Source organism: Castor canadensis, chromosome 3 (genome assembly GCF_047511655.1).
Source record: "Castor canadensis chromosome 3, mCasCan1.hap1v2, whole genome shotgun sequence".
NCBI lineage: Eukaryota > Metazoa > Chordata > Mammalia > Rodentia > Castoridae > Castor > Castor canadensis.
Window position 1 is genome coordinate 121255847 of NC_133388.1, and position 24302 is coordinate 121280148.

Here is a 24302-nt window from a genome sequence, read left to right on the forward strand (position 1 = left end):
AAAAGTATGTTCCTTAAGCTAGTTCTCAGATTCCTCATCTATAAAATGGAAATACTACCTACTCCAGAGTTACAAAGAAAAAAAACAATAACACATTAAAATGTATGACAGAAGGCAGGACACGTGGCTAAAATAAGAGTGCTTTTCTAGCAAGCAGGAGACCCTGAGTTCAAACACAGTACCATAAAAAAAAAAATATAACAGAGAATCTAATGCTTAGAAATCAATGAGTTATTTTATTAAATATTGCTGTATTTTCAAAGTCTTTGCATATATAAACATTCACCTTTTAAAAAGAAAGCATCTGTCTACAGCCATACCACCCTGAACATGCCCAATCTTGTCTGACCTTGGAATCTAAGCAGGGTCAGGCTTGGTTGGTACTTGGATGGGAGGCCACCTGGGAATATCGGGTGCTGTATGAGTTAAAAGAAAAAAAAAATTCAGGCTGGAGGTGTAACTCAGTGGTAGAGCATGTACTTAACAGGCATGAGGCTCTCAGTTCAATCCCCAGCACAAAAAAAAAGGGGAGGGGCATACTCCTTTGAAGTGTGCTGAGATTTAAATCACTAATAATTGATCATTGATTATCAAAATCCAAACCAATACTTCTAAATCTTAAATTTATAAGCAGATCCATACTTACCCATTCTGCTAAGCCTAGCACAATCCAAAATACAGAAGCATACATTCTCATTGTGATTCATTAATCACAATGAGAAAGGAAGATGTTATTTCTATTCTTTTCCCTCTCAACAAGGGTAAATTTTTCCCAATTATGGAAGCATGAGAAATAGAAAATGACCCCCCCCCTTCTAAATCAAGACATTGTGCTAGATGCAGGGGGGTGGATATAAGAACAAAAGAAGATCCTTGCCCTCAAATTTAGATAAACTAATATTCCCTGTCACAGTCATTCACAGTCTTGCCAGACTGGGATTTAGGGATTACTGTGAGATACCCCTAAAAGATCAAGAAAATAATTTGAATGTATCTGGAACTCATAATAGAACACAGGCTGAGTATAAAGATTTAGCAATGTTTAAAGTAATTACTGATGATGGGGATGTAACTTGCCTGGCATGAGGCCCTGGCTTTGATACTTACCATTGGGGAAAAAATTTTGCTGATTCTTTGTCAGTGTGGTAGTACACACCTGCAACCTCACCACTTAGGAGGCTGAAGCAGGAAGATCTCAAGTTCCAAGCCAGGCTTAGGCTACCCTGCCTCAAAACAAACAAACAAAAAACTGTGCAAGAAGAGATTTCCTGACATTAAAGACCCTAGGGTAGAAGAAAAGAACCAAGGGCAGAGTCTCAAGGAGTGATAACATGTAAGTATGGTGTGGGAAGTATGTAGGTATGTGGGATGGTGCCTGTGAAAGAGTCCTAGAGGACAGAAAGGTGAGGTGATCAGGAGAGGGTTTCCCACTTATTCACTCAGCTGTCTTTTCACCAAATGAAAGGGTCTCAGTCTTTCTCCTGTCAGATAGTTTCCACATGAGCAGCATACTCCTATAGGTGTATACTATATTACACCTATACTATACTATGTTGCCTGGGGTGGGAGCAACTGGAAGGGTGGAGGACAGGACACAAAGAGAGTGAATAAATAAAACCACTTTGAAGTCTTTTAGCAGATATTAGTAGACCAGTAACGGTAACTTAGGGCAGTAGCATACATTAGACAGCCTTTGGGATACAGATTGCTAAAACACTTGCTCAAACAATTTTGTCTATCACTCAGGAAAGCACATCACAGTAAGTCAGAATGACAATAAAAAGATGTTAAATTTGCTTAATTTTCTAAAAGTTAAATAATATTTGGGTGAAAACTGCCTTGAATGCATCTGGTTTCAATTTATCTAGTCTGAACCTACCTGCTCCCTACCGGAAGATCATCCACATTACAGGAAGTCCAAAACAGCCTCCCTGTGGAGCACTTCAGCATTTCACCAGAAACTCAAGAGAACGATGTGGAGAAAAGAAAGCATCTTACTGGTTTCCTTCTTGCTTTTCAATATGACAAGCCATTCTTCCCAATACAATAAACCTCTCAGGATAATCCGCTTAAAACTCATAATAGTTGCTTTTAGGTCCTTACATTTTATAGTGTTTTTCATCTCTCAAAAGATGAGCCGCACTGTTAACATTTCATGAAAACTAGATTCAAATTCCAAACGAGAAACCTAAACATCAAGGCCGTCCGTTAGTTGGGCTCCACACAACTTCAGAGAGAAAAAGGATAGCAGCAATGACCTCAAAGGGATACGAAGAACAGTAAGTAAACTTCATTTGCAAAGCAAAACGCCCGGGCACACAGCGCTCAAACATCAAACATTAACCTCCAGTGGCGGAGAGCAGGCGCCCGGAGGCCCGAGGCGCGGCAGTCTCCAGACACTCCAGCGGCGGACTCTTCAGAAAGCGTCAGCGCGTTGTCTGGCAACCGGCTCTCGACACCCGAGGCGACGGCCACAGCGCTGCCCGCGAGTCCGAACCGCGTAACCGGGGCAGCTGGGGAGCTACACCCACAGGAAGCCCCACTCCTGTAACCTCGGCATCTCCTCCGGACCGACTGACCGGCTGCAGAGACACAGACCCGGACCCCATAACTCGGACACCGGCCCCGCGGCAGAGCCGGGAGACACCCCCACACACACTGGCAGTGAACCCCCACCCCCCGTAACCAGGGAGTCGTCGCCCGACCCGCAGCAACGAGACCCCACGGTCAAGGAACTCCCGCTTCCAACCCTATAACCCCATCACTGCCGCCCGATGACGGCCTCGAGACCCTAAACCTCCCCCTCCGTAACTCAGGCCCTCCCCGCCTCGCCTGGCCCAGCAGGTACAAAACGTACGTCTCGCCAGGACCCCAACCCCCAGCCTCTACCTCGCGCTCCGCCGCCGGCCGGACGCCGCGCGCGACCTCCTCCCCAGGCGCTGGGAACCCCGCCCTGGAACGCCCTCACCCCGCCCCCCTCAGGCCACATCCCGGGGCTCTGCTCCCCACCCGCGGCCGGCCGACTCTTACCCAGGAGAGCGGGCTCGGGTCCGAGGAGACGCACAGCGCTCCAGCAAGGATCTTTGCCGTTAGAGGGCGTGACGGCGGCCGCCCGGCGCGGAAACAGCGTGACAGACCGCCGGTAGGCGCTCCGCCTCTCAGGCCCAGCCCTCCGTGCGCCCAGCGCCAACGGCCGGGGGCGGCCCCGCCCCTCTGGGGGAGGCCGCGCGGCGGAGGGCGCCCCCTGCCGTTCCGGAGGCCGCCCCCGCTGCTAGCAAAGCGATCCCACATCTAGGCTGCGGACTGGCCACCTATCTCCCCTGCAGCACCCAAGGGCCGTTAAGCCATGGGAGCCATATCCCAGGTCAAATCGACTCCAGCCCTTCCAGCCCTCTCCGCGCGCCGGCGGATCTGGGAACAGTGTCAGAGCCTGGAAAGAAAACGAGGGTGGTGACAGAGAGGGGAACTCTTGGCCTGTGTCTCTGAGGCATTATTCCCAGCCCAGGAATCTGGGCAACGTCCTACGCTTTTTCATTACCATTTCAACAAGTTATCAATTCCCTCAATCCTGAGCGGCCACATGCTAGCGCTAGAAAGAGATCACCAACTTCCCAGGAGAATGTAACTGACGATACTAATGTATCCCAAGGGCCCTAATTTATCTGAACTTATATTCTAAGATGGTTTTAAAGGCAAGTTTTCGCCATTTGAAGTCAATGTCAAAACCGCAGCTGTGGTGTAGAGCGAACAGTTTTGTTTTTACCTACTTAACTATCTGCCAAGTACCTTACACTAGGAGTGGAGGCTACAACGCAAAGCCTACAGTGAAAAGAAAAACTTCCACAGAAACAAATACATTCTTACCGAGCAGTTAACTCTTGTAGAAGCAGCTACAGATCCTTAGAGACACCATGAAGGAATGGTTATTGGACAGAGTCAAGAAAGAGCTCACGGTAGAGATCTCTGACCTGTGTTTTTAGAGATTCATGTGAGCTCCGAGGCAGAAAAGTCAGGGAAGATCACTTCAAGCAATGCTGAACACATGTATTGCTAAGCCAAAGTAAAAGCAAAGGCATTGCTAGAATGTAAAGCTTCAGGGAGGACTAAAAACCGGGGAAGTGCATAGGAAACAGGTTGTGAAGAGCTGTGATGCTTTTTTCCTAGCAAAAAGAAATTATTGACTACTTATTCTAGGTGTTTGGGATACAATATGGCACACACCTGGTCCATGTTTTGAAATTAAGGACCTAATGCGAGTGTTGGGATGGGACGGAGAGGGAGAAATACCTAAAACAAGCAAACAAATTAAACAAATATAGTAGTAACTGTTGGAAGAAACCAAAAAGTTGCCGACATTAGTTCTGCCCCGGGCCAAAAGCAGTTCATAGCAGTGCTAAAGACAAAACTTAACCTATTATAAAAAGTGAGGGCTAAACATTTTCAGAACACTAACAATTCCTAATACATATATAGATGTTAACTTTTGCAAACACATCAAAACGTCTGGCCGCAGCAATCCGTTTTCATTATCTCCTCCGAGCATTAGCGAAAGTCCAACCAAAAGCGAAGTGTCAAGCAACCACGAACCTTTGGGGTTTTACTCAAGTGCACTGAATTATCTTAAAGTAAAATAGGATTCCGTGTTTATCTTCCTCTCCAGAACCAGTATCCAGAGCTACTTACATCTCGGTTTTTCCAAGGACATTATTTTCTAGTCTTCCAAGGAACTTCCCTAAGGTACCTACACACCCATGCCTACTTAAGGCTCCACCTACAGCTAACATGGCGGAGGCGGAGCCTGCGCAGAACTAACAGAGAAGGCCAACCCGTTTCTGGCATAACGTTAACATGCCCTTCTTCCGGTGCGGAAGGCTATACCATTCCCACTCCGAGTCTTTATGTTTGTCCTACTTTATGCATACAATTTTCCAAGACAGTATGTCCTCATTTCACACACAAGACGATTAATGTCTCCCTAACTGTTAAATTAATTGCTTTTTATATCGCCGCCTCCCTGAAGAGCTCCTGCTTTCCCCGAATGGTCTCTACCAACTTCACGTCCGGTTCTAGGTGTCATGGCGGCCTCGCGAGTCTAGTGAGAGTTTGCACCTGTGGTGGGGAAGGTCGGAAGCTCACACCCGAAGTCCTAGCGAGGGAAAGTTGCATCCTGGTCTTGGAGGCGACAGCTTCCCCGATTCCTCGGCGATGGCGGCGTCCGGGAGCGGTATGGCTCAGAAAACCTGGGAATTGGCCAACAACATGCAGGAAGCCCAAAGTATCGATGAAATCTACAAATACGACAAAAAACAGCAGCAAGAAATCCTGGCGGCGAAGCCCTGGACTAAGGAGTGAGGAGGTCCCTGGCGACACGAAGGGGAGGGGAGGGATGGCGGGAATTTAACAAACCCGGGGGGACTGGGCGTCAAAGGAGGTGAAGGGAGAGAATATGCGCCTGAGAAATTTTGCTCTGCTTTTGTCCTGGTCCGTGGAGCTTAAGCCCTTCCACTGGGGAAAGCTTTGACTTCCCGTTCCATGTCTTCAACCCATTTGTTTCCGGAGGTTGTAAAAGGAGAACAAGCGGTGGCTTAGAGTTGTCATTTCTCAGCATCATTATTGTCATATGTGTCACACATCTGCCTTGAACTCGGTGCCGACGTGCACCTTGTTGGGGGCCTTCAGCTGATCCCAAACTGGGAATTGCAGCTGTTTTCAGAAATCGAGTCCGCAGACCAAGGGTCTTGAAAATAGCCTTGATATGTCTCTCAAAGATATCTAATAGCCTTTTTGATTGATGGTAATTATTTCAGAGGTACACAGAGGCTCTGTCCAGACTCAGATGTTATTCCACCAGTTCACATAAGCCGGAAGTTGTAAAAATAAAACTTAAGACTTAGGAAAATCTGTGTATCCCTGAAAGTGATGACAGGTTCTTCACCCATAACATTTATCCATTCCTGCAAGCAGATTTTATTAGGGAGAGCGTAAAAAGAGCATAAAGGACACTGTCTGGTGAAAGACAGAAAGCAGAGCAAGCTGTCTAGTAGAATGCCTGCCTAGCAAGCACAAGACCCTGAGTTCAACCCCCAGTACCACCAGAGAGAGAGAGAGAGAGAGAGAGAGAGTGAGTGTATGTGTGGGTGGGTGTGAGGGAGGGAGGGGGGACAGCTATGTCAACAAAAGAACATTCATCTGCCTCACTTTTTTTTCCCAAGGCTATCTTAACTGTCAGTATTTAGTTTCAGCAATATTTATTTGAGTACTTAAGATAAGTCAGGCACTGAGCTATGAATTTTCATGTCATAATCTTCATCACAACTCAGTACTGTATTTTCATTACTTTTTTAGCAAATAAGAAAATAAGCAAATTTCATTAAGAAACTTACCTCATGACCATAGTGAAGCAGTGAACTCTTAAATGAGCAACAGATTTAAGATCATATGTCTGTCATAAGTGTCACTTAACTAAGTTGATTGACCTTAGGAAACTCATTAATATCTTCATTTTATCTGTAAAATAGAAATAAACCTATCTATTGGTGTTGTCATGAAGATTAGATATCTATTAAAAATATGTAGAAAGTATATAATAGGAGCACAATAACTGTGGTTATTGTTTTTCTTTTTCCCAGTTAAACTGGGAGCCAAGATTTTAATTCGTGTCTTGACTTCCAAGACAAAGTCTCTTTATCTTTCAGGTTGTGGTTCAATTCGGGTAAAAACTGGATATTAAACCTGGTTGCTTTCTGTGGGCAGACATCTAAAAATCTTTCTCAGACATTGACTGACCACTCTACACAGCTTGATTGTCTACTTCTGTAGCAGGCTGTACATTTTATGTTGATGTAGTTTATTAAATACTTGGAAACTTAACTATTTGCCTCACTGTCTGTGGCTCTAATTATATTCATTCTAGCTGTCTTAGGTTGCATCAGTGATACCAAATGTAATTTTATTCAAGAGTTTAGTCACATCCAATGACAACTCTGGAATAGTGGTCAGAGAAAAAGTAGGGATATTAGGACTACTTTTTAATTTTGAGGCTCTCACAGAGGGAAGTCACACCCTTCCAACACACTGTTCCTTTGAGAGAGCCATAAGAGACAAATTAATAATGCTAATAACAGTACTTATTAAAGTTTTGGTATATGGCAGTGACAAAGTTAAGTACCTCTTTATGTGCTTTATTTCACCCTAACAACTAGGAAATATTATCTTTACCATTGAGAAAACTGAAGCACAGACATTAAATGGTCCACCTGCCACAGCTAGATAGTGTCAGTGACAAGATTCAAACCTAGGCAGATGGATTTAGAAGCACATTCACAAAAATTAGGCCAGAAGGTTAGGTCTAAGAAGGGTTAGGTACAACCATTCAACTAGAGTCAGAGATAATCTGATTCCAAATTGGTGGAGAAAAAGCCTATTGAACTCATCATGTTGTTCCCTCATTTGAATAGTGTATTTAAAAACTATTTCATACTTTTCCCCTTCCCCAACAGAAATACTGAAAAGGACTAGAAAATATTTATTATTTCCATCACCTTTTTCTTCCCATATTCTGTACTCCCCCTTCCATTGCTGTAAATCCCTTCAGCACTTACTCATTATCTTTACAAACACCAGTTTTTGGGAATTGTACATTTATATGAGAAATTTAATCACACCATGGTTTTGTTTTGTAGTCACCATTACTTTAAGTACTGCAAAATTTCAGCATTGGCGCTGCTGAAAATGGTGATGCACGCCAGATCAGGAGGCAACTTGGAAGTGATGGGCCTGATGCTGGGGAAGGTGGACGGTGAGACCATGATCATTATGGACAGCTTCGCTTTGCCTGTGGAGGGCACTGAAACCCGAGTGAACGCGCAGGCTGCTGCTTACGAGTACATGGCCGCATACATAGAGAACGCCAAGCAGGTAAAAAGTGTCATTTCTTAAAGGTCAGTAACTGCACCTGGGAGCCTTAGGTGACTTGAGTTTCTGAACTTAAAATTATCCTCTTTACATTAAATTTTATATTTCAGGTTACCAATTTCTATGTAAAATGTATATGACATTAAAAGCCTGATAAGATGTACAGCATAGATTATATTCATTATCAGAAATGTGTTTAGGAGCTCAACCAGGAGAGCACCTGCTTTGCAAGCACTAAGCCCCGAGTTGAAACCCCAGTCCCAACAAAAAAAAAAAAAAGAAATGTGTTTAAAAGAAAAAGTTTGTGCTTAGCATGTGGGAGGCCCTAGGTTCAAGATCCCGAGCAAAAAAAAAAAAAAATGAAATGAAATACAATAAAATAAAAAGGTTGGGAACAACCTGCATATTCCTGAGTATAAACCAGTTATATAAGTTATAGTGCATCCATTAATGGACCACTTACTCGGGCTTCAAAAAAAAAAAAAAAATAACTATCTCTATTTACTAATATGGACCAAACTCCAAAATTGTTTGTTGAGTGAAAAAGCAAAGTGTAAAATACTGTGTGTGGTACGCTATGGGACATGAGTGTGTCTGTTAATCTATATATACTCAAAGAATATCTGTGTGAGAGTATGTAAGCAGTTGACTACAGGAGTAACATCTGGGCTGAGAAACCAAATAGTTGAAGGAAAAGCTGAAAGAGTTACTAGTTACCCTTGTTGTTCTTGTACCTTATTAACTTTGTGCTTTGTACATATATTATCTATTCAAAACAATCCTTTTAACTTGAAAGCTGCATATACTATGAAGTATCCTGCACACTGTAATTCTACCACTAATGCTATATAAAACATGCAGATGGCAGTATCTCTGAGATTAAACAAGAATCTCAAGCTCTTTGTCCTCTTCATTTGTTAGGTTGGCCGCCTTGAAAATGCAATTGGCTGGTATCATAGCCACCCTGGCTATGGATGCTGGCTTTCTGGGATTGATGTTAGTACACAGATGCTTAACCAGCAGTTCCAGGAACCATTCGTAGCAGTGGTAGTAAGTATTTTTAAAACCAGTTTTAATTAAGTTCTTTTTGAAGACTTATTAAAACAAATACACTTAGAAATCAAAACAGTATGGTAAAGAACAAGGCTCTGGTATCAGTCTGCCCAGGTTTGGATTTGAATTTCACCTCTTAGAAACTAGAACTTTGAGCAAGTTACTTAACCTCTCTGCATCTCACTCCCCACCCAGCTCCAACACATGAGGTTAATTGTAGCACCTATAACTTACACCCAGCTTATCATAGGCATTCAGTCTATGATTGAATTGTGTAGGCAGGAATTTCAGGAGCCATTGTTGTTGTATTTTAGATGCAATCCAGATTTCTTGGAGGAAAGTTGAAATTGCTCATCTATTGAAAGCAAAAAGAAGCTGGACTCATGCCTATAATCCTAGCTGCTTGAGAGGCTGAGATCTAGAGGCCAGCCCTGGGAAATAGTTTGAGAGACCCTCATCTCCAAAACAGCCAGAGCAAAATGAACTGGAGGTGTATCTCAAGTGGTAGAGTGCCTGCTTTACAAGCATGAAGCCCTGAGTTCAAACCCCAATCCCACCAAAAAAAAAAAAAAATATATATATATATATATATATATATATTTTTTTTATATATAGTTTGTTTTGTTTGTTTTTGTTTCAAGACAGGATCTCACAATGTATGTAGCCCAGTGCAGCCTCAAACTCGCGATCCTCCTGCCTCCGACTCTGGAGCGCTGGAATTACAGGTGTGTGCCACCATGCTTGGCTTAATAGTTTTGTTTATTTGGGCAGTACTGGGGTTTGAACTCAAGGCTTTGTGCTTGCTAGGCAGGCACTGTAACCACTTGAGCCACACCTCTACTTTATTGTGTGTGTGTGTGTGTGTGTGTGTGTGTGTGTGTGTGTGGTGCTCAGGATGGAACCAAGGGCTTACCACTCTTTCACTGTGCTTCCGCAGCCCATATTCTTAAATGATAAAATAACTAAGTCTAATCTCTAAATTAACTGTGAGGCTCTTTTATATATTTTCCCATTTCATTGAACTTTTATGGTGTTTTTGATTTGGTTATTTTTCATGTTGTAATTTATTGTATATAGAGAGTGTTATATGTACATTTGTATTTTTAGGTTTGTAATGATTGAATATTGTCAAATATTAAGTATATATTTCTTGTAGATTGACCCAACAAGAACCATATCCGCAGGAAAAGTGAATCTTGGAGCCTTTAGGACATACCCAAAGGTAACTTTTCGTTTTTAAATTACAAGTCTTTCTAAGTTTTTAAACTCCTAATACTCAACTTTTTTAAAAAAGATATTATTAGCATCTCTCTCTTTTTTTTTGGGTGGGGGGGTGGTGGAGATCAAACTCAGGGCCTCACTGATGCTAGGCAAGTGCTCTGCCACAGGGCTAGGGAAGTAGCTCAAGTGGCAAAGTAGGAGGCTCTGAGTTTAGTCCCTAGTATCACAAAAAAAAAAAAAAAAGTGCTCTGTGACTGAACTACATCCCCAGCCTGATTTGTATCTCTTTTTATCCTAAAACAGTTTAGTGATATTTACAAAACAGCACTCATGACTGTCTGTAGCAAAACTAACTCATTTATGTTATATATTTTTAATCTCACTAGAGATTATATTACTAATATAATAAGCATTTGGTGCCGATGGCATTCTGGCAGGTTCTAGAGATCTGTTTCCTTCCCGGGAGGGTGCTTGCAGTTTACAACAGATGTTAGCATTTTCCTAACGATAAGAGCAATGAATCTGTAAGTCAAGTGCAGCGTAGAGCCACTGAATGGGATTGGAAAGGATAGAAGAAGTATTCTTTTTTATTAGATTATTTATGTTGAATATTTGGCTCCCCAAAATTAATGTTCCCGTAAATTAAAAGGTGCATAGGAAATATATATTTGTCTTGCTTTTCTGTTGTGACTGTCATTTTTAATCTTCTGTTTTCTTTGTCTTTGCTTAGGGCTACAAACCTCCTGATGAAGGACCTTCTGAGTACCAGACAATCCCACTTAATAAAATAGAAGACTTTGGTGTACATTGCAAACAGTAAGTAATTCAAAATCATACATAGATTAGGGATGTCGTTCAGTGGTAGAGCACTTACTTAGCATTCCCAAGGCCCTGATTTTTTTTTTTCATTTTTCTTTTATTATTCATATGTGCATACAAGGCTTGGTTCATTTCTCCCCCCTGCCCCCACCCCCTCCCTTACCACCCACTCCGCCCCCTCCCTCTCCCCTCCGCCAATACCCAGCAGAAACTATTTTGCCCTTATTTCTAATTTTGTTGTAGAGAGAGTATAAGCAATAATAGGAAGGTACAAGAGTTTTTGCTGGTTGAGATAAGGATAGCTATACAGGGCATTGACTCACATTGATTTCCTGTGCGTGGGTGTTACCTTCTAGATTAATTCTTTTTGATCTAACCTTTTCTCTAGTACCTGTTCCCCTTTTCCTATTGGCCTCAGTTGCTTTTAAGGTATCTACTTTAGTTTCTCTGCGTTAAGGGCAACAAATGCTAGCTAATTTTTTAGGTGTCTTACCTATCCTCACCCCTCCCTTGTGTGCTCTCGCTTTTATCATGTGCTCATAGTCCAATCCCCTTGTTGTGTTTGCCCTTGATCTAATGTCCACATATGAGGGAGAATATACGATTTTTGGTTTTTTGAGCCAGGCTAACCTCACTCAGAATGATGTTCTCCAATTCCATCCATTTACCAGCGAATGATAACATTTCGTTCTTCTTCATGGCTGCATAAAATTCCGTTGTGTATAGATACCACATTTTCTTAATCCATTCGTCATTGCTGGGGCATCTTGGCTGTTTCCATAACTTGGCTATTGTGAATAGTGCCGCAATAAACATGGATGTGCAGGTGCCTCTGGAGTAACAGTCTTTTGGGTATATCCCCAAGAGTGGTATTGCTGGATCAAATGGTAGATCGATGTCCAGCTTTTTAAGTAGCCTCCAAATTTTTTTCCAGAGTGGTTGTACTAGTCTACATTCCCACCCACAGTGTAAGAGGGTTCCTTTTTCCCCGCATCCTCGCCAACACCTGTTGGTGGTGGTGTTGCTGATGATGGCTATTCTAACAGGGGTGAGGTGGAATCTTAGCGTGGTTTTAATTTGCATTTCCTTTATTGCTAGAGATGGTGAGCATTTTTTCATGTGTTTTCTGGCCATTTGAATTTCTTCTTTTGAGAAAGTTCTGTTTAGTTCACATGCCCATTTCTTTATTGGTTCATTAGTTTTGGGAGAATTTAGTTTTTTAAGTTCCCTGTATATTCTGGTTATCAGTCCTTTGTCTGATGTATAGTTGGCAAATATTTTCTCCCACTCTGTGGGTGTTCTCTTCAGTTTAGAGACCATTTCTTTTGATGAACAGAAGCTTTTTAGTTTTATGAGGTCCCATTTATCTATGCTGTCTCTTAGTTGCTGTGCTGCTGGGGTTTCATTGAGAAAGTTCTTACCTATACCTACTAATTCCAGAGTATTTCCTACTCTTTCTTGTATCAACTTAAGAGTTTGGGGTCTGATATTAAGATCCTTGATCCATTTTGAGTTAATCTTGGTATAGGGTGATATACATGAATCTAGTTTCAGTTTTTTGCAGACTGCTAACCAGTTTTCCCAGCAGTTTTTGTTGAAGAGGCTGCTATTTCTCCATCGTATATTTTTAGCTCCTTTGTCAACGATAAGTTGCTCATAGTTGTGTGGCTTCATATCTGGATCCTCTATTCTGTTCCACTGGTCTTCATGTCTGTTTTTGTGCCAGTACCATGCTGTTTTTATTGTTATTGCTTTGTAATATAGTTTGAAGTCAGGTATTGTGATACCTCCTGCATTGTTCTTTTGACTGAGTATTGCCAAGGCCCTGATTTTGATGCCCAGCTCCACAGAGAGAGAGAGAGAGAGAGAGAGAGAGAGAGAGAGAGAGAGAGAGAGAAATAACTGACACCAACTTCATAAGAAACCTTAGGTCATCCAATCCAAGCCCCTCATTTTACAAATGAGAATAAGACTCAGGTAAAATGCATTTCATAATATAGTACCCTTTGAAATAATAATAAAAATATATGAATTTAGGATAAAGTTCAAAATTTTGAATTTAGCATGTTATTTGCCATTCACATAACTGTAAACATTTATTTCAATTTTTTGCTTTTTAATTGAAATAAATATTCAACAAAGTTTAGAAAATGTTTAGCAATAATTAAAAGGATAATTTGGGTTAAAGTGGGCTGGAGGTGTGGCTTAAGAGGTAGAGCACATGCCTAGCAAGGAGGAAGCCCTGAGTTCAAACCCCAGTGCCACCGAAAAACAAAAACAAAACAATGTGGGTTAAATTATTGTAAAATGTTATTATAATTTGATTCAGATTTGTTACTAGGATGACCCCAGATATTTCAGCTGCTAAATAGTTTGCTAACTATTAATAAAAGAAATTCTCCCAAATTGTCTATGATTAATATTCTCTATCCAACAAGATATATCGCACTCTACCTTATTGTGTCTTTATACAGAAAAAGAAAATTCTTCCTTTCTTACACATTCAGTTCATCTACATTTCAAGGAGATATTATTTCAGTGACAGGAAGAGGAAATTATGGTATCTTTGGTATAAGCAAAGTTGTTTTAGACAGCCACACTCAGCAAAAGTACTAGTGACATTTATAGAAACACTGCCAACTCAAACTAATTCCTTTAAAAATAGAACAGTTGGAAGCTGGGCATCAGGCTCACGCCTGTAAGCCTAGCTACTCAGGAGGTAGAGATCAGGAGGACTGCAGTTCAAAGCCAGCCCCAGACAAATAGTTCCTGAGACCCTACACAGAACAGGGCTGGCAGAGTGGCTCAAGCAGTAGACAGCCTGCCTAGCAAGAACAAGGCCCTGAATTCAAACCTCAGTACCACCAAAATAAGAGGACAACTGGATTCAAACGTTTTAGTAAAAATGGGTAAAAATTGGCTGGTGGAGTGACTCAAGTGGTAGAGCACCTGCCTAGCAAGTGTGAGGCCCTGAGTTCAAACCCCAGTACTGGCCAAAAAAAAGGGTAACAAATTGTATTAAACAGCTAAATGTTTTTATTAGTATATATTAATTGTATATATGGTATTGATTGTACTTTGATCAATTAACCCCTTCTAATGTGTCTCTTTTCCCTGTTCTCCCTCCTCCCCCATTTTTCAACATCATGTTATAAATAGATAATATATATTATTCACACACACATTTCAGGTCTAGATTCTGAAACATTTCCTGTATGTACAAGATTCTTGCACATAACAAAATTAATAATTGAAAATGCTATGTTCGGGGCCAGGCTGATACCACGGTGTTTGTAGTCTGTAAATTACCCAATTTCTACTTAGCAACGACTCTTTCTATACATTTTTACTCCAAAGGCTAAAAAAGCCATATGAAAAAACCAATGGATTATATACTTTTTAAAAATGATGAAGTTTTAGGGTATATGAATTGCATTTCTCCCCTTTTTTTTTTTTTTTTTTTATGTTAAAGAAACCAATGAATTCTGGATGTGGTGGCTCATGCCAATAATCACACCTATAAGAAAGCAGAGATCTGGAGGATGGTGGTTCAAGGCCAACCCAAACAAAAAGTTAATGAGATCCCAATCTCAACAAATAAGCTGAGCATGGTGGTACCACTACTAAGGAGGCGTAAGTAGGAGGCTCATGGTCCCAGAGTGAGACCCTATCTGAAAAATAAGTAAAGTTAAAGTGGGCTAGGAGCATCGCTCAGTCAAACCCCAGAATGATCCTCCCCCTCCCAAAAAAAGAAGTCAATAAGAATAGCTTTCTTAACCTCCTGCACATAGCTCACCACCTTTCTTACTACCACCTTCACCCAAGCCCATGCCATTTGGAGCCTGAGCCATAGTTCTGACTGCCTAACTAGTCTTCCTACAAATACTCTTCACCCCCAAAATGTATTTTCTCAGCCCAGACTAATTCTGTTAAAATTTAAGTCAGATCATATTCCTCCTTCTCAGAATGACTTCCCATCAGCTTTGCAATAGACTACACAACCATATATGGTCGGCCCCTACAACTGTTCTGAGCTCATCTTTCATCACACAGCCTTAGCTCTCTCCAGTAAAGCCATACTGCTCCTTCCTCAGGACCTTTTTGGTACTTTCTGTTTCCTCTGCCTAGAACATTTTTCCTTATTTCCATGTGGCTCATTAACTACTTTAATTGCAGAGTTTCTTTTTTAGTGTGACCTTAAGAGAAAAGGTTCTTTGGTCACCCTATGTCAAATAGCACCTTCCTGTTACTCTTTACCCTTTCCCTGCTTTCTTTTTCTTCGCACTTGTTATTATTGCTAGGTTTTTGCTTCCATGCTATTGACCCCTTTTAGAATGTGAATTTCATGGAAACAGAATTATTTGCTGCTGAATTTGCAGATAAAACAGGGCATGGTACCTATAAGAGTGGACCCTTTAAAAGAAATGTTGCTTAAATGAATAAATGATAATGTAATGAGTATCTACTGTCTCTTTTTCTCCACACCTCTTATCCCAACTTCAAGGAATATATTAATTACTTATAAGCTACTACTGCTCTTATTTTTCCATTTAGAAATTCTTAAAAAATTCCGTTTTCTAGAGTGAGCTTTTAAATATATGTGGTTTTTAACCACCTCCACTATATTTCTATAAAAACTACTTATCTCTATCCTAAATAATTACGATTAATCATTTAATTTGCCTCATTGAAAAGAGTATTAGCCATTCCTGTTTAAGAAGTGTGTTTTGCTTGACTCATTTTCTAAGTAACGCATAGGAGCCTGTCAAAGAGAAAGGAGTGGCAAACCTAGAATTGCTACAATATTCAAAGATGTTCTCTTACTTTCAATTAATTCCTAAATAATAAGTAAAAATTTTAATAGGACAAATAAATTATTTTATTTATGTATTTGCAAGTATTTAATGAAACATAGTACAAAGTTGAAAGAACAAGGGTTTTTTATAGGCTGGTTATACATCCATTTCCTAACTTATTAATTGCTAATCTGTTATTTGCAGCTTATATTGGCTTTTCTTTTTTCTTCCTACCTTAAATTCCATATCATAATACAAACCCAAAATTTGAGGTTTTGTTCCCTTTTTTTTGTTTTTGTTGTTGTTGTTTGTGGTACTGGATCAAACTCAGGGCTTTATACATACTAGGCAAGCACTTACAAATGAGCTACACTCCCAGCTGCCAAACTCCATTTTAAACATAGAATCTGATGGGTTCAATATTTTAACTTACATAAACCTTAGTGGAGAATGCTGTTCACCTCATGGTGGCTAGAAAGCAAAGAGGGAGAAAGAGGAGAGCCAGGTCTAATAGCTCCATTAAGGGCACACCCTTAATGACTTTCCTTCCACTGGGCCCCACTTCCAATGGCACCACAGGCTTGGGATCAAGTCTTCAACACATGTGCCTTTAGGTAAAATTCTAGATCCAATCTGTAGCAGTCTTTAATCTCTAAATCTGTTTCCTTATCTGTTAAGTGAAGATAATATAAATCCTCTCTCCTACAGGTGTAGGGAAGATTAAATCAGAACATAGGTAAAGCATCTAAGACACAGTAGATGCTTAAGAAATACACTTCTCCTTCCACGTTTCACTCGCTACTGCTTTTCTATCTTCAGATATGCATAGTGTCTTAATCTTGAAAAGGCCTTCACTTAATTCCAACGTCTTCAACTTCTTTCTTTCTTTTTTTTTTTTTTTTTGCAGTATTGGGGCTTGAACTCAGGGCCTACACTTTGAGCCACTCTACCAGGCCCATTTTTGTGATGGTTTTTTTTTTTTGAGATAGGGTCTCTCAAACTATTTGTCCCGACTGGCTTTGAACCATGATATCCTCCTGAGTAGCTCGGATTACAGGCATGAGCCACTAGCACCTGACTTCAAGTTAATTTTTATTTTTTCACTGCTAAGCTTTAATCAGCAGGCTTCTTCTTGTTGTGTCCATGTGCCTTTATCTTTTGTACCACTAATCCACTGAGAAATCTAAATATTTGTTACTTTGAAAAACATGTATGTTTCTTAGGCATTTAACCAAATTTGCCTCCTATGCCTTTTTTTTTTTTTTTTTTTTTTTGCCTCCTATGCCTTGAGTATAAATTAACCATCTTTGGAAACAGTAACAATTCTTGTAGGCAGTTAGGACCTACTTTAAGGTTGCTTTTGAAAAAAGCACCAGATGCTAACTACAGAATTAGAAAGGAAGAAATGGGGAATCCACATAATCATTTTTAGTATTTTTTTAAAAGTCCAACAAAAATTATAGGTTACCCTAGATAAGTAGCTCGTGGCTCATTAAGCTTATGTGTTATTAGCTGGAATCTATAAGCTCAATAACATGAATAAATATGTCACTGAGAAATTCTGATTATTAATAACTTCTTGGAAATTTCTGGACTCTAAAAGAAAATACATAACAAGGGAGTTTTGTTCTGTTGGACTAAAAACTATGACTATTTGAATATAAAATAAAATTTGTTTAAGTTTTGCCATAACTTCTATGTGATGTAACTGAATAATTTTTTCATTTACCTGAATTTGTGCTTTCATTTCATAGATATTATGCCTTAGAAGTCTCATATTTCAAATCCTCTTTGGATCGCAAATTACTTGAACTTTTATGGAATAAATACTGGGTGAATACGCTGAGTTCCTCTAGCTTGCTTACTGTAAGTACTGTACTAGTGAGGGATTTATTTGAAATTTTTAGGGGGCTGGGGGTTGAGATAGGGTCTTCCTCTGTAGCCCAAGTTGGCCTCAAACTTGTGCTCCTCATTCCTTATCTTCCCAAGTGCTGGGATAACAAGCATGGGCCACCATGCCAGGCAAATTGAAATTTCATCTAAGCTACAGAAGCTGTTTAATACCTGAAACTCTTATTTCACAGAAAGACAGTACCTGACTTGGTCAAGACACCAGGTCTAGGGTAGGATTCTGCACCACCAAGCTGGATCAGAATGAGCCAATTCAAGGTCTATGTCATGTGCCAGAGATACCAAGTCTAAATGGTATCAGATCTGCACATGCCTTAAAGAGACTTATAGAGAACAAAATACAAAGACAGTTTTTGTTGCATCATGTAACAGATATCTAAGGTAGGTCTCTAACAAGTAACAAGATACTCAATGAAATAAGAAAGGGAATTGTGTAAGCTATTAAGTTAAGGAATAGAGCTTATCTCAGGCAAATTTTTTCATTCATGCAATATTACGAAGTCTTAGTTTTTCCACTCTCAGCTTTATCAGTTAAATTCATTTTCAGGCTTCATATTAATGCAAGATGGAAGCTTTACCTTCAGATCTCCTAGCCTCTCAGTTTTACATTCAAAAGAGAAAACTCAAGATATATACACTGGCATATTCTCAGGCAAGGCCTCATCGTATCTGACTAACTTCACTTGCCCATCATTAGACCTGCTGTGGGCCAGAGAAATGAACTTTAGTGGCTGAGTCACAGCCAGTGCTTCACTGCTGGGCAGAGTTGGAGACAACTCCTTCAAGAGCACAGGGACTAGCATGGAGAAGGACAGGTACCCAGAAAGAAATCTGAAGATCATTACCTTAAAGCAACAAATGCTAGACAGAGAAAAAAATTAAAATTAATATTCTCTGGTATATCATTAAAATCTATTTAGAAAGATATTTATTTAATAACTCTTTCTGTATTTAGAACTGAGGAGCAGTTTTACTCTTTGAAAAAAGTAGGCTGTTTCATATAGTATCAATACATGGAGGTTAGAACCATGGGAGTTGGAATAAAATAAACAGAGTTTTGAAAACAACCTTACAAATTTAGTAGTTCTGGGTAATTTCAGAATGTTATTTAAATATTACTGAGCCTTTTATTTTGTTTTGTTTTTGTTGGTACTGGGGTTTGAACTTGGCTTGTGCTTGCTAGGCAGATACTTTACCACATGAGCCACATTTCCAGCCCTTTTTTACTTCTTTAGATCTTTTTTAGGTGCATTTTTTTATTTTGGTTTGGTTTTTGTTTTTAGGAGTACTGGTGTTTGAGCTCAGGGCATCATGGTTGCTAGGCAGGCCCTCTACCAATTGAGCCACTCCACCAGCCCTCAAGGTCTTGTGTTTTTGCCTTTGGCAGGCATCAGACCATGATCCTTCATACCTAAGGCCTCCCATGTGGCTGGAGGTGCACAGTGGGATCTTGATAACTTTTTGCCTGAATTGAAACCTCAGTCTTTCTAGTCTCTGCCTCCTGCATAACTGCAATTATAGGCCACCTGTGACTAAGCCTATCTTGGTATACAATGGTGATGATAATATATCACTAAGCACATTGAGAGAATGAGGTACTGGTTTTTTTGTTTGGTTTGGTTTTTGGTGGTGGTACTGGAGTTTGAAATCAGGGCCTTGAGCTTGGTAGGCAAGTGTTATACCACTTGAGCTACACCCTCAGCCCATTAGGTACTTTATATAAAGCACTTAGCAAAGTATATGGCATATAATAACACCCTAATAAATGATTATTAATGATTATTATTACTTTGGTGCATTGTGTTCATGGAAAAAGACCACTTGTGAATCTACTTACTAAGATTTTAAGCACAATTCTGACAAGGTTTTTAGTATTTTCTAGGTGCCAGACACAAGGTTTTAATATGTTGTTTCCTTAGAGACACGTGTACTAATAGCAGCCAGAAGTGACACCTGATAGCAAGGGAAGAAAGCACCGGATCAGGGCTGGAGGTGTGGCTCAAGCAGTAGAGCACCTGCCCAGCAAGTGCAAAGCCCAGACCAAAACAAAACAGAAAACAGAAAAACACCAGAGCAGTCTGAGTAGACAGGGACATGGCTGTCTGTATATCTCAGCACTATATATATGAGGACACTGATAATCAGGAAAAGATTGAGTTAGGTTTCCTCCCTTTTGTGATTTTTTTTTAATGTGGTCCATTACAACATTTTAAGAAAAAAATATGTAAATATATGTTCAACTTCTCTTCTTCCCCAGCCTAAATCACTTAATATCAGCATGTAAACTAAAAGCTACAGAAAGTTATTTTCTATTTTTCTATTAGTTGCCTAAATTTATTCTATATGCATTTGAAGTGGAATTGGATGTTTTATTGACATTTTAATAGTATAACTGTTTCTGGTAGCTTATGTTTTCATGGCTTGAGTAACTAAATCTTATGATTATGATGAGGTCTATAAACCTTAGGGTTTTTCTAAGTTTATGAAAGAAAAATGTGTTAATTTTCTAAACTACTTGCATCCACACAGAATAGATATATCTTTTTAAAATATCTAAGTTTGTAAAATCATCGGCAGAACCAGTAGCATTTTAAAGGGCCTGCTGTGTAGCAGTAAGACAGCAAAGACAACTTTGGTGTTTGGTGGAACTATGTTTCCTGGATGCAATCTTACAAACTGAGCAAATAAAGTAACATACTAATTTTTGCCAACTTGTTCACTAATACTTCACAACTTATTTTTGCAGAAAAAAAATTACATTTTAATTACCACTAAAAGATAATACTTTATGAAAATCTTTTAAAAAATATCACACTTAACAGCTAGGTATGGTGTCTCACACCTATAATCCCAGCACTCAAGAGGCTGAAGCAGGAAAATCACAAATTGGAGGCTAGCCTGAGCTATATATGGAATTCCAGGACACCCTAGGCAAGATCCTGTCTCAAATAAATAAATAAAATATCACAGCTAAGTGCATACATGAAGCTATTGATTTTTTCCTTTTTAAAAAGTGTATAATATTAAAGAAAAAATAGTATACATAATATTCTAGTGTCTCAAATCTAGGTATGCATGTGAGCATGTAACAGCACTCTAAATAATATAACTGGTTATAGTGAGGTGGTGGGATTATTGGGTGTTATTTTCTGCTTTACATTGTTCTACATTTTCTGTATTTTCTATAACTAATTTTATGACTAGAAATGCTAAAATATTATTTTTTAAATATTGTTATAAATACTAATTCTCAAAGTTCAATAACAAAATGAGCTAATAATTACTTACCCTTACTAGGTGTCATGGACAGTCCTGAGACCTTTATATACATTTTAACTTTGAAAAATGCCTTAAGGTAGAAATTATTGCTACCCTCTACACTCAAATCCATTGTACTTCAAAACCTCCTGTCATAGCAAATGCTAGATTTAAACAGTTAAGACTGGGGTATGGCTCCAAGAGAATGCTTGCCTAGCAAGCCTAGCAAGTTCAAGGTCCTGAGTTCAATCCCTAGTACTGCCAGAAAATAAACAACTAGATTTAAGCAGTCAAAGAGACAAATTCCAAATTTAATCTTGAAATTTTAAAAGGGAAAACATCTAAATTTTACTGCTGGAATTCAGAAGCAGTTTTTGTAGCTAGAATTTAACTTCCTACTTCACTGACTATCCACTCAGATTTTATAGTGGAAACATGAAATGTTTTATGTAGAATAAAATTAATTTACCTAGAAATATATAGGTGTTTAATGGGAAGGTGGTGCACACCTGTAATCCCAGCTATTCGAGAAGCCAAGGTAGGAAGATCAGAAGTTTAAGACCAGCCTGAACAACTAGCAAGACCCTGTCTCAAAATGAAAAGGGTTGAGAATGTAGCTCAGTGTTCTACCACTGAGCTACATCCAAGACTCTGGGTTCAACCCTGTGTGCAAAAAATAAAAAAATAGAAGTAAAATGTTTTTTTCCTTTGCCATACTAGGGTTTAAACTCAGAGCTTCATGCTTACTAGGCAGGCACTCTACCACTTAAGATACGCCACCAGTCCAACATATATTTTTTTAAGAGTAGACTTATATTATACACTGATCAATACTGTTTTCTCCACAGAATGCAGACTATACCACTGGTCAGGTGTTCGATTTGTCTGAAAAGTTAGAGCAGTCAGAAGCCCAGCTGGGACGAGGGAGTTTCATGTTGGGTTTAGAAACACATGACCGAAAGTCAGAAGATAAACTTGCCAAAGCTACAAGAGACAGGTAAGAATTAATCTGTAAGATTCCTGCCCCTAACTCTTCTTTCAAATTTGCAAATAATAGTAGGAGTCAAGTTTCTTATGATTCAATTCAGTTATAACTGAATTAAAATGATACCTGAATATTATCTGAATACTACCTTCTTAGGATCTGCAAAACTTATCATACATAGATTTTTAATTTGAAAATTGAGGAGACAATAGGGAAAAACATTTAGGCTTAAATCAAAGACCTAGGTGATGTTACAGAAAACTGCAGTCACATTTTCTAGGTTTAGCTAGAAAAAAGTGTAATGAAGAAAAGCAGTCCATCACTGAATTTTTTTTTTTTTGAGGAGAAAAAAATTTTTGCAAAAGATGTCCTAACCTACGCTGACCTAATCATTTTTAATCATTATATCTATGTAAGTTTATATAAATACAAGCTGATACATTTGGTATCTATTTTAAGAAAAACTGGATTAGTCTATAGGAAAAAGAAAGGAGAAGATAAGATGAAGTTTACCATGACAGAAGGAATCATGTTGGGTTAGAAATGTCTTATTCTCTTCTTCATGGGTTTTTAGGAGGTAGAGCGAATAGCCTGAATAAAAGTTATATTTTCCTTTGGCAGTAGGTCTTATATTTGGTACTTGCTTTTAGTATGTGTTTTGGTTTGACTGTCTTTTTGTCTGTTATTTGTAATTTTATCTACATTTGCATCTCAATGTCTTTAAAAAATAGCAAAAATTTCTGTAGAAGAATTTCTTGAATTATGAAACAAGAAAAAGTAAGAAGAATAAAAGTAGAAAATTTTCTTTTTTGTGATAGCTTTATAAGAGTTGCATCTCCTCTAAATAATGGTAGAATTTTGCCATTTTTTTCCTTTTTATTTTTTATCGCTTCTGAAATCTGAGTCCTTCACTCACTAACCTAACTTTCACCTTAATTGTTTGAAGGATATTTGTGATTATTTCAGGAAAAAGGAAAAAAAAAAAAAAAAAAGCATAGAATTCTTTAACATTTTTTAAATTTTTCTAGGAAATAGTAATAACAAATGCTACTGTAATACGACAATCAATCTGTAGTTACAGATTGATATGTAATATTGATATAAAATTAATGTTTGGCTTTAGTTACCTTCTAAAACAGAACTTTTCCCAAAGCTGCTGCTAAGTAACAGTAATTGATTTTTATGAATTTTTTTACATCAAATTTTATACTGTCACTCTTTCATGAAAGTTCAAGTAACTAATAAAAGGTCAAATGATACTCAGAAGGCTAAGAATCACAAGGGTAAACTTCAAATTGGTGTGGTTTTAGGAGTATGAATAAAACTGAAAACCATTATTGGGGTGCAAGGATAGACATGAGGGGAACTTGCATGTTTGAAACAGTTTTCAATTTGTGACATTATGTGTTTCTTCTTTCTAGCTGTAAAACTACCATAGAAGCCATCCATGGATTGATGTCTCAGGTTATTAAGGATAAACTGTTTAATCAAATTAACATCTCTTAAATAATCACTGAGTAGTACATTTGCCTGAAAGTTGATATGTAAAAAGTACTCAAGTAACACTTTATAAACCAGTTACCAAAAAAATCTGATTAGAAGTATAAGGTGCTCCGAAGTGTCCTAAATATTAACATCCTATAATAAAACTCTATAAAGTGAAATTGTCCTTTCATTGTTTTGTGGATGGAGTTATTTTTTTCTAGTAGCCTGTATGCTCGTTAGACCCTTTATATGTTTCCTGTTGAAAGTAATCAAAGAATTTCTTGCCATACAGTGTTCAGAACTCTTTTCTATTTTGTTTGTACCTTCTTTTGGTGGTCTATTAGTAAAAATGTAGTTTAACTTAACATCTTTATGTTCCTTGAAACACGAGCTAAGTCACCATAAATTATTTTCCTAAAAAATTAAATAACTTATTAGAGAACCTAGCATGGGTTATCCAGTCATTCAGATAGTCACCAAGTGCCTTTCCTGCACCCGGCCCAATGTTACTCTGGAGAAATGTTGAATAAGCTAGAGATGGCCACTGTGCTCAGAGAACTCACCATGGAAGCTAAGGCTAAGTTAACAAGAATTTAAGTATTCTGCTATGAAGATAAAGTATGCTGAAGGATTCTCAGGAGGAACATTTATTCTAGAAAAGGGTTAGGTTAGTAAGGTAGCCCTCCTGGAGGAAGTGATCTGACCATTATGGTAAAACTTGAAAGAAAGGAGGCCTAGCCAGAAAAGGGGTAATGTGAGGTTGTTACTATTACAGACTGGGAGTACAACCATGTGCAGAAGGTAGGGGCAGAAAGCAAGGAAATGACAATTCATTTAAACTTGAGATTGCCCAATAGGAT

At 38.9% G+C, this 24302-nt stretch overlaps 2 protein-coding genes and 1 pseudogene across 14 annotated transcripts in view; 2 read left to right on the forward strand and 1 right to left on the reverse strand.

The window, feature by feature from the left end:
* Cspp1 (centrosome and spindle pole associated protein 1) overlaps positions 1-4767 on the reverse strand; it is a 136864-nt gene extending 132097 nt beyond the window's left edge. For 3 of the 11 annotated variants that reach the window (XM_074068572.1, XM_074068574.1, XM_074068564.1), the window contains exon 1: positions 1880-2315. In XM_074068572.1, the coding sequence (XP_073924673.1) occupies positions 1880-1950 (71 nt within the window). In that variant the 5' untranslated portion in view covers positions 1951-2315. Of the gene's footprint in view, positions 1-349; positions 417-1879; positions 2316-2344; positions 2583-2889; positions 2934-3030; positions 3174-4683 lie in introns of those variants that run through there. The other 8 variants (XM_074068573.1, XM_074068575.1, XM_074068566.1 and 5 more) reach the window with 6 other exon arrangements.
* Positions 307-425, forward strand: LOC141421929 (5S ribosomal RNA; annotated as a pseudogene).
* A 264-nt stretch (positions 4768-5031) lies between the features above and the next one.
* Positions 5032-23621, forward strand: Cops5 (COP9 signalosome subunit 5). Of its 3 annotated transcripts, XM_074068577.1 has the most exons (9): positions 5032-5348; positions 7683-7917; positions 8836-8964; positions 9609-9692; positions 10124-10189; positions 10919-11004; positions 17558-17669; positions 21821-21969; positions 23379-23621. In XM_074068577.1, exons 1-9 carry the CDS (start codon positions 5206-5208, stop codon positions 23461-23463), a joined length of 1089 nt encoding a protein of 362 aa, XP_073924678.1. In that variant the 5' UTR covers positions 5032-5205; the 3' UTR covers positions 23464-23621. The 3 variants fall into 3 exon arrangements, with proteins under 3 accessions (XP_073924678.1, XP_073924680.1, XP_073924679.1); XM_074068578.1 differs by lacking the exon at positions 9609-9692 and having other exon boundaries at positions 5040-5348; XM_074068579.1 differs by lacking the exons at positions 8836-8964; positions 9609-9692 and having other exon boundaries at positions 5035-5348.
* Positions 23622-24302: the final 681 nt, after the last annotated feature.